At 43.8% G+C, this 18,817-nt stretch overlaps 1 protein-coding gene across 12 annotated transcripts in view; it reads right to left on the bottom strand.

Moving 5' to 3' along the window:
* The window catches only part of svila (supervillin a), a 108,778-nt gene that overhangs the window by 40,949 nt on the left and 49,012 nt on the right, over positions 1 to 18,817 (bottom strand). For 11 of the 12 annotated variants that reach the window (XM_049564729.1, XM_049564719.1, XM_049564730.1 and 8 more), the window contains 8 exons: positions 18,375 to 18,438; positions 15,730 to 15,821; positions 13,305 to 13,368; positions 13,041 to 13,183; positions 12,250 to 12,952; positions 5,348 to 6,217; positions 4,699 to 4,866; positions 3,946 to 3,980 (listed from right to left, as the gene is read on the bottom strand). In XM_049564729.1, coding sequence (XP_049420686.1) covers positions 3,946 to 3,980; positions 4,699 to 4,866; positions 5,348 to 6,217; positions 12,250 to 12,952; positions 13,041 to 13,183; positions 13,305 to 13,312 — 1,927 coding nt within the window. In that variant the 5' untranslated portion in view covers positions 13,313 to 13,368; positions 15,730 to 15,821; positions 18,375 to 18,438. The remainder of the gene's footprint in view (positions 1 to 3,945; positions 3,981 to 4,698; positions 4,867 to 5,347; positions 6,218 to 12,249; positions 12,953 to 13,040; positions 13,184 to 13,304; positions 13,369 to 15,729; positions 15,822 to 18,374; positions 18,439 to 18,817) is intronic. The other variant, XM_049564725.1, reaches the window with a different exon arrangement.

Raw genomic sequence — 18,817 nt, 5'->3', positions numbered from 1 at the left:
TACTTCAAATCCACTGATAACCGTCATTATGTGTACTTTTATTCCTACTCAGCAGCAGCACCATCTGGCTTCATAGCTGGGAGCAAAAACAAACCACAAAACCTGTGACTGGCGTCACTGAGGAGACTCTGCAGAGCTGGACAGGTGCGAGAGGCATGGCTGCGCACACACACACAAACATACTCTCTCTGCAAGACACATGACATGACATCACCAAACAGCTATTCCCTTTGACTGACGCCGCTGTGCTGAGCTCTGCTCCCTCTAATTCTCCTCAGTGCAAAAAGCGTCTCAGCTGAGCGTGTGCTTATAAGAAGCAGATGAGCTGGTTCTGCCCTCAGTGGAGCTGCTGTGCTTTTATGCTACTGTGAGCACCAGTAACGACTCTATAAACTCCACTTCAACATGTTGTGCTTTCCTTTAAAAACAGAGATTTGAGTCATTTGGCCTCCACCCTCGTGTCTATTCTTGAAGCTTTGACATACTGGAAAGTCACATTTTATTCATCTGTGGTCGGCAGCGAACATAAAGCATGAGATAATCATGTTGTTTTCATTGGCAGCTGTACACATGGACTAGATATTGTTTAGAGCAGTTAAGTATTGACCACTAGATGACAGATAACAGTACCTGTCCCATGCTGAAAGCCTGCAAGTATAACTCTGACCCCATTTAACTGAAATGGAAAGCAGCTCGACTGAAACTTAATTAGATACTTTTAACATCACCACAAAGACTGATGAAATTCAATTTACTCAGAGAGCTGTTGTGGTATCTGTGAGTTACGAGCCCTCCAGTCAGTTTCTGGGGACATTCTGACCTTTAAAAGAACCCTAATACAGCCTGAATATTTGCTTTTGATAGCATTACCTCACAAGTCAACACTAAACCACGAAACTGAAAACATAGTCCACATATGACTCATTAGGCACAAACAAAACAGCACCACACAAGACCGCCTACACTGAGACCAAGTCATGATCAAGACCAGAGGGAATCAAGATTGAGACAAGACCAAGACTCTGAGGTGTTGAGACCAAGTCAGGACCAAGACCAAGGCAGGGCGAGACCGAGTGGAGATGAGCTCAGTGCGAGTCTCTCACTGCAGGACACACAAATGTGGAACATGCAAACTGTAGGAACTCAAGTCAATTCTAAAAGATCCACACTCGTAAAAACAAAAGCAGATTCCTCTTTATTCATCTCTTTTATTGCCATCTACCGTGTATGTGTATATGTCTTGATTAAATAACCAAAACGCATTGCAGGGGTAATTTTACGTGGGAAATTTCCTTTGTTTTCTATGAACGAACAAACAAACATAACCATTAAGGAGCTAAAATCAACTGAGCCATCATTATGCAACACTCCTTTTTTGCACAGCCAACTTAGTGAAATCCCTGCAGTTGTGGTCTTGGCTGGTCTTGAAATGAATTCCAAGTCGTCCTTGTTCGAGACCGAGACAAGGCTGAATAAAAATACAGTAGAGTCCGAGATGTTATATTCTATATATTCTATATATATATATATATATATATATATATATATATATATATATATATATATATATTCAAAAAGTGGTCTTGAGACGAAGACCAATCTTGAGTAGTACAACACTTCTTCTACTGTCATGAATGTGGCATCAAACTAAACATGGGACAATACGAAAATTTCATGTCATGATAATTCTGGCTAAAATAGTTCACCATATCATCCCGATTTACATCAAAATGTGCTAAAAACTCTTAAAATTGCACTAAAATTAGGGATGCACGACACATATCAGGCTGATAAATTATTGGCCCGAAAATGAGAAATTAATATCATTATCTGTCATTCCAATAATAAAATTATAGCTCATTAATAGAGTCGATAATACACAAGCACAGCATGCTAACTAAAGAGCCACACATGTTGTCACCAGCTAACACAGCAGCAGCAGCAGCAGCTAACATCCAACACCGAGCTGTTAAATGTTCCCGGTGAAGGCAACACGTCTTTATCTATCTATCTATCTATCTATCTATCTATCTATCTATCGATTTTATTTACTATTATTATATATTTTTTTTTTTATTATACACCCCCTGTTTCTCTTTGTAATTTCCTTTTTCCTTAATCTCTCTCTCTCTTTCTCTGACTATATTACTGACTATATTTTTATATATATATATGACTATATTATTGTTGTTGTTATTATTATTATTATTATTATTATTATTATTATCATTATTATAATTATTATTATTACCGTTACTGTTGTTGCTATTGTTATTATTATTATTAGTATCATTGGTAGTGGTATCAGATTATTATTCTGTATTACGCTGACCCAAGTGTTATTTTTATTTTCTGTCTATTTATTAATTTACTTATTTATTTTTCACAGCACTTTTTTGTCTTTATGTTCTGTATGTTCTTCAAGTTTATGTTCTTGTCTTATGTGTTTCTGGGGTCCTTGTTATGGGCACACGTTTGTTATTGTTGATTGTTATCGTCTAATCGTGTTTTTGCACATAAAATTAATTTTTTAAAAAAATGTTCACAACAAACCACACTGATGCCAAAACGGCTTGACTCTGTCGTTAAATCTGTTACTAACGCTTTATTCACCATGTGATGTCCTTTAACTTGGAAACATTTGCCGTGTGACGCTAACAGTTAGACCTGTCACTGTGGGTGTGCATGTGCAGGCGGACTGGGGGTGTTCTACTCTCTCATGATAGTGAATCAATACGCTGCCTGCAGCTCCACAATAAAATCAGAATTTAATCATTTTGAATAGTGAACTAAAACTGGAAAATCAGGTCAGTGTTGATACTGTGGCAGGCTGCCACAAATATATCAATATATGGGAAACAAACCTTTATTTTTTGTACTGAAGGATGAACTTACTTCAGTTACTTGTGTATAATACGTGGATGATATGTTGGTATATGTCTGATTATACAGATTATATCAAAGAGTTTAATTTGAAATCAGGCAAAACACTCAAAAGCCAAAGTATTCCTGTGAAGATTTTGATTGATGTACATTACCAAATACATAAATAAATAAATACTGTAGTGATGTCAGTGAGATCTGGTTAGATCAGGGTAGCTTCATCATTCATCTTTGTTCACTACATCTAAGCCTCTCTTACCCTCAGGTGTGCATAAACTTGAGGTTATAAAGTTCTTTTTAAAATACAAAAATGTGAAATTATTGGTTATCGAATAAGGTAATTATAAGTTATCAGTATCAGCTGAACAAAATCCACATCCTGCACCCCTTACTAAAACACACTGGAATCACTTTAACTTACATTCAGTAAAGACACAAATATTGTTATTGCCTCACAGAGAGGACACGTCTTTTTTTTGTGAATTAAACTATTTAAAATGGCATCTTATCTTGTTTGTAATATGCTACTGCTGATTGAGACCTTTTCTGTTTTTTGAGGTTGGTGCATACACACTTTTTGCATTGTCTCTTACTGTTGGTTGCCCAGCAGTCTCTTTAGGTGCTGCTAGACACAATATTCAGTATTATTCCATTAACAGAAATTCACCACCATCAACTTACTGTATATCGTCCCATCCTGACATCATACATTATGCAACTGGAGCTCTCAGCCAAGTAATCTCATTGGTCAAACACATACTACACCCATGCTGATAATTCCACTAAAGCTAGCCATGCTTAATCAATTACTTCACCAACACTTGTGAACAGAGGCTGCAGCAGTTCATTAGATTACGTGTCTATACAGGGCATGTGTTTGCTGAAATGTGTTGAGTGCAATAAATCCTAAATGTCTACAGCTGTGTTTATCAACAGATACACATGCAGTCCAAAAATTTACGACTAAATGTCTGTCCACTTCCTGCTACAGATAGATTCTGAAAACTACTGAACAACCTTCAGATCTATGTCAAGTCAAGTTATGTAGAAAAAATGACTTACCTTCAGCAGTGGCAAGATCTGAACTCACACAGGACCTTCAGAAGTACACAGAGAAAAAGACAATTAGCAAAAGCCAGTAGGTCGCATGCAACAATGCACTGCTCAGTAATATTAAAGGGTGCTGAGTGGTTAGAGACAGGAGGCAGAAGGCTAGTTACAGGAGTGAAAAGCAGTCGTTTCTGTTGTGCTGGAAATGTGACAGCGAATGTTAGGAGAAGAAATGAAAAAGGGAAACACAGTCGAGTGAAGCAGACTAAGCTGGAGAATTAGACGGCATTACAGAAGTCTGTTCGGTTCCATGGTCTCAGGGAGTGATTACCAACAAAGGCCAATTCATGCCTCCTTGGTATGGTCACATGTGAAGACCACTGCCAAGGTCCAATCAGATGGACCTTTGGCCTTTAAGCTTCCCTGTTTGCTAATGTTGTTAGAGTGGAAATCAAGGAGAAAGCGAATGTGTACATGTCTGTGTGCGTTACGCCCACTGGTCTGTGGCAAACTGTAATCCAGCTCATGGTATTAATCTGATCATTGAATTACTACAAGCTATAGAATTATTTATGGCGCACTAAACAGTGTATACATGATGATTAATCAGTGTCGTGCACCAAAACCTGATTGGAATCAACATTTCTGTGCATCAAAGATCATAAAATCAACACTGTGACGTGATTTCTTTGACATGCATGATCATATGGATATTTCCCAGCATTCCTCACTCTCAGCCATGCATTCTTGAGTCCAGAGCAGTACCTATCAGTCTCCTGGCGCTCAGCAGAAGTGATGGGCTGCGTCCTAAACCTCTCTGAGGTCTTTCTACTCTCCCCGGGATAGATATACTGCCGGGGCCTGCGCCCCCTGTCCCTCTCCCCTCTCCTTGGGGCCTCGTAGCCTGCGAGCGCCCCGTCCCCTTCAAGCTCACTGGAGGGGCCGCCCGAGGAGAGGGAGCGACAGATAAGAGTACCAAAGGGAAGAAACAAAACAGCAACGTGAGGGAGAGATAGAGAGGGACTGGTAGCAAAAATGCAAATAGCATAGAAAAAAAAATAAAGCAGAGGTGTAAGGTAAAATAATCAACCCCAGGTCCTGGTTTTATATCAGTTACCTGAGCAAGACCATGCAGATTTATTAGTGGTTAAAGCATGCACACATTCATTGGGACAGGTGGAAACCAAACATGTCACAGAGCCAATAAAGAACAAAACATCATAGCGAGCGCAGTGTTAGGAGATTAATGCCTGAATGCCATGTCTACAGATTAGAAACTATGCTGATGTTGACTTCACTCCAGCCTTAGTTGCTTGTTAGTAGCCAGCCGATGTCAGGTAACAAGCATCAGTGTGAGTTTTAGAGAAGCCAGCCAGTGAGTAGCAGCGGTGCAGCGTTTGGCTTTGCAACCTACAGCTCGTTCCTGCGGCTGGTCGGAGGAGTGGTGGTGCTCTCCATGTAGGAGTGTCTGAGCTGGGCCACAGACACCCGGCTGTCCTGGTGACTCTCTCTGTTACCAAAGCCGTCACCCTCCCTGACCTCTCTGGGGTCGTGGGTCTGGTGCTGCAGGTTCCGTTGACCTGCCCCAGCGTCTGACACCAAGCGGCTCAGGGCTGTGCTAGAGGTGGCGCTTCCTTGGCCTGCATGTGGCGCTCTGGGCTGGACGTGGGTGGCAGCCATCCCTTTTTGGATATAGATGGCAGTGTCCCGCTCTCTGTGCCTGCTCTCTGATGCTTGCAGACGGGAGGTGTGCTCTGTGTCGTCCCACCTGGCTCTGCCTCGGTGTCCTCCTCTTGCAGGATCCTCTGCCTCAGCCTCCCTTGCCTGGCTGAGACTCAGTGCCCTGGACATCCCTAGATCCTCTTCTCCTCTTCCTCTCCGTGGGTCCTCAGTGCTCTTCTCCCTGCGGCGGATCTCAGAAGGCAACACTGCTTTCCTGCTCCTCAGAAGACCCTCTGTTTTCACATCCTCTGACACATCTGTCTCTTCCTCCTGCTGCTGCTGCCCAGCTCTGGATGTGGGACCAGAGGCCATGGACAGGTAGCTGGGGTAACCGCTGACTTCTTGTCCTCCCTGTGGTCCACCTCGGGTGAGCTGAGCCTGGGGGTGATGGTGGGGATGGGAGTAAACCTGGTGGGGGCCTGGTGGGTCTGTGTGGTGGCGTGTAGAGGTTTGAGCCTGGTGTTGAAACTGTCTGCGGTACACCGGGGCTTCTGTAACATTTCCCAGCTCTGGGCTCCTCTGGCGACCCTCCTCCCTGGCAAGCCTCTCTCTAACTCTGATTCTTCAGGGGAACAAAGGGCGGGTTAACATTTGTATTACATGAACACTCACAGCACACGTCTCCTTAACTCATGAAGATGACTCCTGCACTTGATCTGATAAAAAGAGCAGACAAACACAGCACTCAACTTCTACGGGTCGCCTGTCTGCATGAAGGGAGGAGCTGATTCTTTCTCTTGTTTGATATCAGGGCTGGGTACCAAACCGCAATGTTTCTTTAAAATTAAGTACTACAAATTGTCAAATATTTAAAGTTCACATTGTTTGATCAAATAGTTTCTAAATTTTGCTAAAAGTGACAGTTCAGCTCAAAATCAACAATTCATATTTGTCCTTTTACCTGTGGTGCTATTTATTAATAAAGATTGTTTTGGTGGTGGCACAGTGGTACAGTGGTTAGCATTGTTGCCTCACAATAAGAGGGTTCCTGGTTCGAACCCCAGGTTGGGGAGCCCTTCTGTGCGGAGTTTGTTCTCCCTGTGTCAGCATGGGTTTCCTCCAGGTGTTCCAGCTTCCTCCCACAGTCCAAAGACATGCAGGTTAATTGGTGACACTAAATTGTCCGTAGGTGTGAATGTGAGTGTGAATGGTTGTCTGTCTCTATGTGTCAGCCCTGTGATAGTCTGGTGACCTGTCCAGGGTGAACCCTGCCTCTTGCCCAGTATCAGCTGGGATAGGCTCCACCCCCCTGCGACTCCTAACAGGATAAGCAGTTATGGAAAATAAATGAACTACACCCTCCATCCGTATCACAGCACAAAAGGAAGTGTGCATCTACTCACCAGAGACACGAGCTTGTGAAAGCATGAGATGTAAACATTAACGTTGTCCCCCTCGGGTTGCTAGGTGAACTAGCAGTAGATGCTTTCTTCTGCGCAGTGATATGGTTGGCAGGTGTGGTTTGGCAAGAGGAAAATAGTTCCTACATGAACTCATGACAAGGTCTGTGGATTATCTTGAGTAACCAGGTCATGATCTTACTATATGATGATGAAAACTGTCTGTCTGTTCCACGTTTTTCTCCTCACTGACTTGGTCAATCCATGTGAAATTTGGCACAGTGGTAGAGGGTCATGGGAGGATGCCAATGAAGCAATATTACATCAATTGACCAAAGGGGGGCGCTATAGCAACTGATTGAAATGGCAAACTTTGAATGGGCATATCTCATGCCCCGTATGTTGTAGAGACATGAAACTTTGCACAGAGATGCCTCTCCTCATGAGGAACACATTTGCCTCAAGAACCCATAACTTCCACTTATATAGATTTTCCACCATTTTGAATTTTTTGAAAAACACTTCAAATGGATCTCTTCCTAGGAAGTTTGAGCGATCTGCATGAAACTGGGTGAACATAATCTAGGGAGCAATATCTAAAGTTGCCTCTTGGCAAAAGTTGGAAAACTTACTAAAACTGAGCTTCTATAAGGCAATGAATATTGCGGAGGGCGTGGCTCATCACATAAAGGTGTATAACATCTCAAGGGTTTCACCCATCACCACGCAACTTTGTAGGCATATGACCACACATAATCTGAGGGGACCCCTCCATTATTGACCCCATCAAACAAAATGGGGGCGCTAGAGAGCTCATTTCTTATCTAGGCCTAACCGCCATATGGATTTTTACTAAACTTGGTAGATATGTAGAACAGGACGCCTCAAGGTGACTGGAGAAATTTAACTCTAATTGGCAACTGGGTGGCGCTATAACAACAGAAAAATGCTTCAAAATGGCTAAAATGCGACCGATCGCTGTGGCTCCCCCTGTGGACCAATGTTTCTGTAAAGCTGGTGAGTTTTCCAAATGTATTTTTTGACACATCTAGTTCCATTATATTAAAGAGAAGGCCGATATCTCCAACACTCTGCAACTCACACCAAAACTATCTAGAGTGATAAACAGCACTACAGGTGAGAGGAAAAAATATGTACTTTTGATTTTGAGGTGAACTGTCCCTTTAAGAAGAGTCACTTTGTGTCATAGTTTGCCATGACACGCATTGGTATTATTAGAACAGGTTGGGCTACTTTGAAATGCCATACACTTGCATGTGAATTCTACCACACTGCTATACAGGTTTTTACTGTTACTGAACGTCTACTGTCGTTCTTTGTCTCACTTCCATTTGGGAGAATCATAGCTGGTTCGATGCCCCAAATTTGCACCATTAAAAGTCATGCTAAAATAGCTATTAGCAACTCCTGTGTAAGTAGAGGTGGTTGAATACCCAGCCCCTAACAGTCTCTGATTTAAGGTCAGTGTTACTCCAGAAAAAGAAGCAATACTGCAACATCAGTACCCAATGTTTTATCCTTCATTACTACGTTCAACATTTGTTATCAGATGGATTAAACTGAACACAGCAACATATGCATGGGAGATGAAGTTATGCTCCGAAGCAAAGGGAAAAGAAGCTTGTAGTAATGGGGATGATCATGATGTGATGTCAGCTGACTCTCAGAGCTCTAAGCAGAGCTTCTTAAACATCTGTGTCTTCTAATGCACCCAGGACCCACACTGAGTAAATGAGCTTTAACCCTATGAGATGAGATGACACAGGATGTAGTCTGGGTCCTACAGTTTAAGAAGCACTGCTCGTAAGGGTTGATGAGTTTTGGTAAGTCCAGCTGGATGGCAGCATGGCAACACGGCAGGTGAAATTGGGGGGGGGACACAACCAGCCTGGGTGTACCTCGAGGGCCAGTTGATGAGGGAATGGGTGTCGCCCTCAGCGTCAGTCTGGAGGAACCAATCAGTGCTCACTTTCGCCCTCGCACTGTACCGATGGAAACCCGGTGGGAGACAAGTGAGTGAGTGGGTGGGTGGGAGACAGTCTAGATTCAGTATTCAGCCTTTTTTCTTGGAGCACACACAGACACAGCACTGCATTACACACACCATTGACTTCACACTGCGCTTGACCAGAGTGAGAATGGGCTTGGACACCAGCAGGATCCTGCTCAGAATACAAGTTCAGCTCCCCGGTGAGACATCTCATTGTTATTGTGGTTTTGGGGGGAGGCTTCACACGCAGTAAAATATGAACAATAAATCTCTTATTTAATGTTTGTTTAATGAAGCGCAACGACCACAGGAACACACTCTGCTTATATTAGATTACATTTGGCCATGTTATCACTGCATCTCTGTATCACGAGAGACGACCTGTCTAACTGAGGGTTTATCTACTGAGGCAGATATGCTGATGCCATCTCACTCCACCGCAGCAAAAAGACAGATGAGTCATTCTGATGCTGCATTAGGACAAAAAGACGAATCAGTTACATTATGCCTGGGCCTGAGCTCAACAAAATCAAGGGGGAAGTCCCTTAGTCATGAATACAGAGGATTTAAGAGGGAAAATTCAGGAGGGAGAGATCATTTCATAAACTAAATATTGCCTAAGACCACAAGTTATATCTGATGGTAAGAAAACAGAGAGAAAAACTGTGGAGGGTCCACTTGGTTCTGAGGAACTGAGACCTGACTCAGAGCCAGAGGTGGGTCCAAATTGGATGGATGCATCCAAGTATACTGAGCAGGGCTGTGCCGTATCATCTCGATCACGATAATATCGGTATAATTTTTAATATCATATTGTAATACTCTGGATATTTCAACTTGTTGACATATCATGGTGACAACAAGCATGGCTGAAAGCGAAATTATTACAGACTCCATGGTGGTTCCAAAAAGAGGAGCAGCTTCAGTATTGTGGAATAAATCGTGGCGTCCTGAATGTTTTATGAACAGCCCCGGACTTCTCAGACTCCTTTAGTGACTTACTGAGGGGTAAGAGGGACCATGCTTGAGAGGAAACTCATTCAGCGGTTCCTCTGGCAGCAGCACAGCGTCTCTCCTTCTCCTCTCTCGCTGTGCGCACACAGGAGTCGGTGTTGTTAAGTGTAAAACCTGACATCTCTGAGCCTTTACAGCTGCATCAATATTAGGTTGAGCAAAGTCACCCAGTGAGCCAAATGGATCCTCTGGCTGTTCGGCTTCCGTTACTTAACATTCGTTCACGGGACACCACTGTTATATTGCTCCTCTTTTCGTCCATGGCTGCTCGTGAACTGACACATCATCACACTGCTGCAAAGTTGGTGCTCTCTTACTATTTAGCTCTGTTCAGGTCAATCATATTTGAGTCGGGTCGAAATATCCTCAGGTCTCTGTTTTTAAAAATCAGCTTATGTATGTCACATTCAAGTACGTTTTCCATGGTCCTGTTTGCATCAGGTCCAGCCCGTCAGCTGTCATTTACAGTTGGATCAGGTCCTTCTTTGTCTAGTTTTTCCCAGTTATTTTAAAATGCATGTTACATGTTTTGTGTTGCTTTTGAATGATCAAGTTCATGACAACAACCAATCTTCAACTCAACTGCCATCCAACAAAAATACTTTGACTAAAAAGGTTGTAAAGTTCTAATAATATTATGTAATGCGGCATTTAATCAAGAAAATGTCCTGGTGGAGAGCTCAGTTTTTTCTTTCAAATGCATGGTCTAAAGAAAATTACTATATGTAAAGAGTAAATGGCCACTAAGGGTTTCCACGAAAGGATCTGTAACTACACTGAATATGCACAGGGGCAATATAAAGAAGATGGGCAGCATTAATAATTGACACCATTTTTAAACGCCATTTTGAAGAGTTTCCAAGATCAAGAATAAACTCTGAAACTCAAGGTCATTACATGGTTAAAAAAACGACCTTTGTCCATTACATTTTACTACTAAGTCCTAAAATTAAGCCATTCACGTCAGAATTTTGACCCATACATTCCCTGAGAAGACGCTGAGGGGATGCTCTCCTCTGTGCTTCTTTCCCGTCAGGCCTCCCTGGTCTTGATCAAGCCCAGCTGTGGGTCACAGTTCTGACCGCAGAGTCACACTGAGCCGCCCAGTAACACAACACCCTCCCTGCACGGCAGACACACACACACACAGCGGCCAAGTTTTGAAACCTGAGAGGGGGATTTAGGAGCAGCGAGAGGGGGCGATGCAGACGGGAACATGGGATGGGGAATGACAGCACAGTCGGGTGTAGAATCATCTTCGTCTGTTCGTTCGCAACACGGGTCAAATCTGGTCAAAAGCTGGGCTGGGCCGGCTGCTTGTTACATCACAAATGATGAAGAGAGTGTGCTGATGCTATCTGTGCAGCATCGTCTCTTCTGCTTCCACATCATGTGACAAGGCCACTGTGGCATTCAATGGCGCACGTCAAACAATTTGAACTGCGTTAACGATCTTTTAAAGAATAGACACTTTATCCATTTCGTCGAAACTACAAAAATAAAACTCAAGGCCTAACAAAGTGGAAGTATCCTTTAAAGAAGCACCTGGTGCTCTGATCAGCACTGGCGAGCTTCTCTTTAAGAATGTGAGATCAGCTACAGAGCCAGAGGGTTCACTCCATCCAAACTGCCTCGGAAACAGCTCTTCCTAACAGCTTGGCCTGAACGAGTTCCTCTGGGAATTTAAAAAAGTACAGCAATTTGCTTTTCTCAACAGATCCACCTGAAATCTCTGGAATACAAGCACAACATTTTGTATTAATCTGCGTTGTGTTTTGCAAGCCCAGCTGTGGGTCTCAGCGGGACTTGATCTCCGCTCAACGATTGTTCCAGCACGAGCTCAGGTTGCCTGACCTGGTATGAAACTACAGTCCTGCCAACAGGACAACCTTGGACACGTGTGGATAAGAGGGACAGAGACCGAGGTGGAGGGAGTGAGAGTCGGTCTGATGGATATCGCTGTCACAGCACGTCCGTCTATTAAAGAGAATGATGCAGCAGAGTTCTGGCCCACATTGAGACCAGGCTTGGACTCTGAGGGTTTGAAGGGAAGCTGGGATCTGAACCCTACAAGGGGGACGATCTGCTAATGAGATTTTAAACACAGAGCAGAGGAGATGGAGCATTTCACAGAAAGATTTCATATCTATCTGCTTCCTAAAGGTTGTGAAACAAGCAACGAACTACTTGAGGGACAAACAGGGGTTACAAAGCGATCAGAGAACTCACCCCTGTCGGCTGAGGATGTTGTGGGCCTGCTGCTCGATGAATAAGTCCCCAGGAGACACACCATGCTTAGGTGAGGAGAGGGAAGGTTGCCTGTTCAGCTTGGGGGAACTGGGCGGCATCCCTGTGACTGCGTAGTCCTTGGAGGGCACCCTGGCAGCTGAGGACAATGATGTCACATCCATGTATGAGGACGAGGACGGAGGCTCAGGAGGAGCAGCTCTGCGTTGATTCTCCAGGTTCATCAGCCTCTCCCTCTCTGAGAACGAGTCCGCCCTGCTTCGACCCGTCTCGTAACCTGAGTCGGGGTGGCCGTGATGAGGCGCTGTGCGTGCTGCCCTTGGGCTCAGGGTGATATCCCTGCCGTCCTCCCCTGCCGACTCTCCTCTGTGACGCCTCTCTGAGCCTTCTGACTCCTTCCAGGTGCGAGTGTAGCGGGGTGGTTGGTCCACCTCCGGCTCCTGATCTAAAGAGATGCCATAGCGCTCAGCCAGCTGCCTGCGCCGCTCCGCCTTGTAGCGGGCGATGCGTTCGGCCTTGGACTCCAGCTCTGGGGCACTGGGAGCAGAGCTTGAAGTGTAGACGGGCTCTGTGTGGATGGAGGACTGGGGGTCAGGTCTGCATCGGGCTCTGGACTGCCGTTCTGGAGCCGTGAGCTGCATCTCTGGGCTTTCGAATCCCTCCGTGCCATACCGCTGGAGTGTCACTGAGAGAGACACACAGAGAACACACGTCAGTTTTCTCCACTAGCACAAAAACGAGTCAAAATGGTCGCGGTGCTGTTCTTGTCTCACCACCACAGGGCTCGCAGGGGTCGGAGGCCCTGGTGTATCGTGGTGTGTCCTCCTCAAGAAGCCGGTTGGCCACCAAGCTAGGCAGCAGAGACGGATGCACCTCACCTTCGATGCCCTCCAGCCGCCGGGCGATACGTTCCTTTCTACACACACACAGACAGGAAAGAAGACGTAGGTAACCTCAGACATGTGATTATCCACCACAACATTATCATTATGAAAAACGCTTGCAGCCCTATTGTACACTTGACATCACCCTCTCACCTGTTCATTTCCCAGTCACTTGAGCTTGTTGTAATGCCTTCAAATCGTTTCCTCAATTCAGAGACTAAAGAGAGAATAAGGTACACAATACTGTTATAGCACAATAAAATATAAACATCTGTCTTGGCAGTGCCATCTTAACTACTAGTACTAAGGTTTACTGTATGGAGTTAGATTTGTGTCTTTATTACATGCGAGAAAATAAATGATATGAGAGAAAAAAAACAATGTTTGAGAGAAAAAGTTTTCACACTGATAGCAAAAAATAATAACATTTGAGACTAAAAAAAAGTTTTGAGAGAAAGTATTTCGTCATAGAATATAAAAAATAATAATTTGAGATTTAAAAAATTATTTCCGAGATAAAAAACTTTTTTTTTTTTTTTACTCTCAAATATTATTTTTTTGCTATCAGTGAGAAAACATTTTCTCTTAAAACATTTTTCTTCTCTCTCTCAAAACCAAAGTCTTTGCTCTCGTGTCAGGATTTTGCTTTTGCTGTGAAATAATGTCATGGGCGGGGCCACATTCCTATTGGCCAGTCTCAATCGAATTGACAGCTGGGTGAGGATCGTCTTTGGAGTCAAATTCAACTGAATCACTCATCCACCATGGTCGATTCACCGGCATAGAGGCGCTGCGTTATTTGGGAGCGGAGACTCCAATGTTTGGATAAGGTGATGACACACACAACTCGATGGGTAGCTAGCTGAGCAAGTTGGTTATCAAAATCATTCCTATAATGAATCCCTTTTCTCACCTAACGTTATTTTACCGAGATTGTGTTATTAACTGTACAGAGTCTTTGACACTAACTTTTTTTTTTTTTTTTTTTAAAGATATTTTTTGGGCATTTTTAGCCTTTATTTGATAGGACAGACAAGCGTGAAAGGGGGAGAGAGAGAGGGAGTGACATGCAGCAAAGGGCCACAGGCTGGATTCGAACCCGGGCCGCTGCGGCAACAGCCTTGTACATGGGGCGCCTGCTCTACCACTAAGCCACCGACGCCCCCTTTGACACTAACTTTAACCAGCGTGTGTCTACGTAACGTTAACCCCATGTTTTCATCATCGTTATCTAGCTAGCTAACGTTATGCCAACGTGCTATTTAAGGCACTATAATGAGTGCCATTATAGTGCCTTAATTTGTGTTATATCGCTGTAACTTTAGCTAACGTTATGTGTGTGGCCTATATTTGTGTTGCTCGCGTGTCAAATAGCTACGTTAACCCAAATAACACAGCACATCTATGCCGGTGAATCAACCATGGTGGATGAATGATTCAGTTGAATTCGACTCCCAAGACATTATTTTCGCAGCGAAAGCAAAATCCTGACACGAGAGCAAAGAGAGAAAGAGAGAGAGAAAAACATTTTTTTAAGAGAAAATGTTTCACACTGATAGCAAAAAAATAATATTTGAGAGTAAAAAAAGTTTTTTTTATCTCGGAAATCATTTTTTAAATCTCAAATTATTTTTTTTATATTCTGTGACAAAATGCTTTCTCTCAAAACTTTTTTTAGTCTCAAATATTATTATTTTTTGCTATCAGTGTGAAAACTTTTTCTCTCAAACATTTTTTCTTCTCTCATATCATTTATTTTCTCGCATATAATAAAGACACAAATCTAACTCCATATACTGTGGCCTGTCATCAAATTACTTATTGAATTAACACTAATTAGCTACAGCTAAACCAGTGATTTAAGTCATTTCAACCAGTGCAAACATGGGTGAGCACCAGCTAAAAATAACCCTGCTGACGTTGCCTAAATGTTTTGTACATTTGACTGTGCTAATAAGAATAGAAAGGAGGCGGGGAGAGATAACAGGTCTGTTGAGAGATCTGCTTAATGAATCTGGGTATCACGCCAAAATGGAACCAGCTATTGCAACTCAACCCTTATTATCTCAAGTCTTCCTGTAAAGTTAAAAACCAAATAAGTCTCACTACTGAGTACTGTGCCTGAGGGACATTTGTTCATCTGGGCTTATTGCCCAGAAAGTCATGCACACTATGACTAGTTTTACTTTTCCATCTGATCCATTGCAATCGGTCTACTAAACAGTTTCACCTCCACAGACTCTCTCTTGTGCCCAAATAAGTCAATCAAAAGTGGCCTTAACAGCTCATCAAACTATTATATTCACAGTCCAGTGGGGCTCAACAGACCCACAAACCTCTGTAGGACCATTTCTCTTTAATGGAGTAAATGGATAAGAAAAAAAGTGTTCATACTGTACAAAATGTGAGCCTTGTGCTCGTAGAAAAACTGGTTTTAGACAAATCTTGACATGAATCCACCTGGCAGAGAGGCTGCTGTTGCACAACAGTGACTTTCAAAAAGCCTGGGAAAGTTGACATTGTGAGGGCCATTTGCAAAGCAGGCAGAAATCAAAATTAAAAAAAAACCCTTACTCACCTTTGGGGAGATTGGCCAAGAGACTAACATCTATATCCTTGGTGCTTTTTGCTGGGTCGTCTTTTTCGTCGAAGGAGAATTCTTTCTGGAAGCTGAGGGGTGCAGGAAAAATACCAAGTGTTATTGAAACGGGGGCTGAGCTGTGGGAAAGAGTGCGGATTGTTTATAGACTGACAGTGTAAGCAGTTGTAAGAGGCTCCGCTGAATAAATCTGAATCTGAACAGTCATCCAGATCATTAAAAAATGCTGGAAGCAGGATCGGTTTGAATGATGTTCAAGAATCTAGTCAACCAGCCGGTGGATTATGGATGGAAATACAAAAACAAGTGATTAATCATCTGAACAATACGTTTGGATTTCAACCTGTTGATTCCACCAAAATTCCCCCAAACATTTATCTAGAAAGGAGAAGGTTTTACCCTTGTCACACCCTCACACATACACACAGTGAACACATACTGAAGTCATTTATGGATTTGATTCAAAACCACAGAGTTACAATACAGCTATAAAGGACCTGGCAGCAGATTACTGATGTTAGGAAACACTCAAGAATTGGGAAAACATGACTTTGCGGTTCTGTCCATGCCAGTGACCACAAGAGTGGTGAACACGCTGATATATACAGACATCACAGATTATTTCTGTCATAACAGCGTCTGTTTTCATGACTGAAACATCTCATTCCTACATGCACAACGTTTTCAAGTCACAGCCACACCCACAAGCAGTTAAGTGTCACAGTGCCCGACGTCCTCACTGCTGTAAAGGAATCTTTCTAAAAGGAGACTGACGTGTAGACCTGGTGGTGTATTTGACACCCAGCCAGCAGCATGTTGCTGAGCAATCCTACTAATGCTGCAGCAGGAAGGTTTTACACGGCCACGCAGCAAAGGGAGCTTATCTTGTAGTTTCTCACTGAGCTTGGACAGCAGCCCTGTCTGAAGCACCCGAGCCTTATCTGAGACCCTGCTATCTGTTCGGTTCCACAATCAAAGTACTACACTAAAGTTGTGTTTAATGGATATCTCTGTTTCAGGTTAGGATAGGGCTTAATCAGCCTGCAAGTGTCTTTTGAAATAGAAATAGCACATTCTTTCCCCAGAGCTAGGCTGCGACACCAGGGATCAGCTTGGCCAGTCCCTGCAGGTGGTGGGCCCACAGGGTGGAGGCTCCAAGTTATTCACTAGGGCTGAGCCCGACCAGGCACCATGGCCATAGATCAGGCCACCGGATGCTCGCTGGCAAACTCCTCCCCCAAGGTCTGGCTTCAGAGGGGGGCCCGGTGTGAGGTACTCTTTCCCCAAACGTGCCATGTCATTGTGGTCTCCTTGAACTGCTCTTAGTCTGGCCCCTTCCCTGGGACCACTTTGTCTTGGGAGACCCTACCACACAGCTCCCAGGATCACAGAGACACGCAAACCTCTCCACCGCGTTAAGGTGGCGATTCTTGGAGTACCTCAGCATGGCTCCTGGGCGCCTCCCATTAGAGGTGTTTCTGGCACGTCCAACTGGTAGAAGGCCCGGGGGCAGACCCAGAACATGCTGGAGGGATTACGTATCTCGTCTGGCCTGGGAACGCCACGGTGTCCCCAAGAAGGAGCTGGAAAGTGTTGCTTGGGAGAAAGATGTCTAGAATACTTTGCTCAGCCTGCTGCCCCTGCGACCTGGCTTCGGATAAGCGGTTGAAAATGGATGGATTATCATTCCTTCTCTTACAAATGTAAAGCTGAGTTCATATGCAATAAAACAAACACTTGCTCAGCTCAATTCATGCATGGATTTGTGGCTCCTTCTACCTCCATTTCCTGTCTACCTCTTCAAAATACAGGTTAAAATGCCCACCGAGTCCTGGTCAGCGAGAGTCCACATAGACCCCATGTGGACATCCACGTGCAGCCCTTGTTTTTTTTTACTGTGCTGACGATGTGCATAACTAACATGTGCTCCAGTGACAAAATAAAATCTCTTCGCTCCACACTCAAGTCCAGTTGTTGGTGTATGCACCAGAAGAAGAAGAAGAAATGAGAAGAACATGAAGACAAAATGGATGCTGGTTTCCAAGAGAGGTTGTGTGATGAAATCCGCTGTTACGTACATTTATATATAATTCCTTAAAGGGATACATAGACAACCAAATGGAGTGGATCGGGAAATGTGCACGCATGGGACGCCAGACCAATGTGGACCCTCAAATGTAGTATGAATGGAACCGTGGTCGCGTCCGTTTGACCAATACAAGTCCACAGCTGTCTGCAGACGTTCAACACAGAAAGTACAGCCTGAATGGGAGTGGAACCTCCAAATAGTAGCCTGGCACCTCCCAGTATGATTCAAGACTCTCAGTGCAGGGAGAATGGTAGAGAAAGAGGCCAGTGTGTCATGGTGATGATGATCTCATTTGTTTAAGGTACCTGAATAGTAGTGCAGTTATAACATTGTAGCGTCTTTACAATCGTTCGTAGAAAAACCAACAGGTGTGGTCTATGTATGGCTTTATCAGACATTTTCAACTGCGACACATATCAGCTTTTACGTTGATGAATATTTACTGATGTCAAATCTCTTGTACCGACCCAGGTTTTCATTCACTGCATCTTTAACAAAGTGATCTAACACAATAGAAATGAAAAGCACATCTTACCTCAAAGCTCTCTTCTGTAGCAGTCTGGGGTTGCTTAGTTTAATGGGGGTCTCACTCCCGAGGCCTGTGGACAGAAGAAAAGTGTCAGCGTTAGTCATGTCACAGAGCTCGTTCACCTATTTCAGTGCTGAACAGCAGAACCTTCAGTTTTTAATGAACAGACACACATTGCAAGGAGAACCGGTCAGCGTGTCTGCAGGTCTTTGGCACAGAACCACATTAATTAAGTGGACTTCCACAGAGAAAACAAACGATGTGGAAAACAACAATCTTCCTGCCTGGCTGAATCACATCAAATAAGAAGTGATCTGTGCAGTTAAAAGGCTTGCACCCGTCCGACCCACAGCGCCCACCCACTCCCACCCCCACACACAGCAACAAATCATCACTGCACTTACATCAAGAGACAGTGACTGTCTCCGTCTTAAGTATCAGTCTATGCG

The sequence above is a fragment of the Epinephelus fuscoguttatus genome, linkage group LG21 (genome assembly GCF_011397635.1).
Source record: "Epinephelus fuscoguttatus linkage group LG21, E.fuscoguttatus.final_Chr_v1".
Lineage (NCBI taxonomy): Eukaryota > Metazoa > Chordata > Actinopteri > Perciformes > Serranidae > Epinephelus > Epinephelus fuscoguttatus.
Note: the sequence above shows the minus strand (reverse complement) of the source record. Positions and strands in the feature narration are given on the sequence as shown.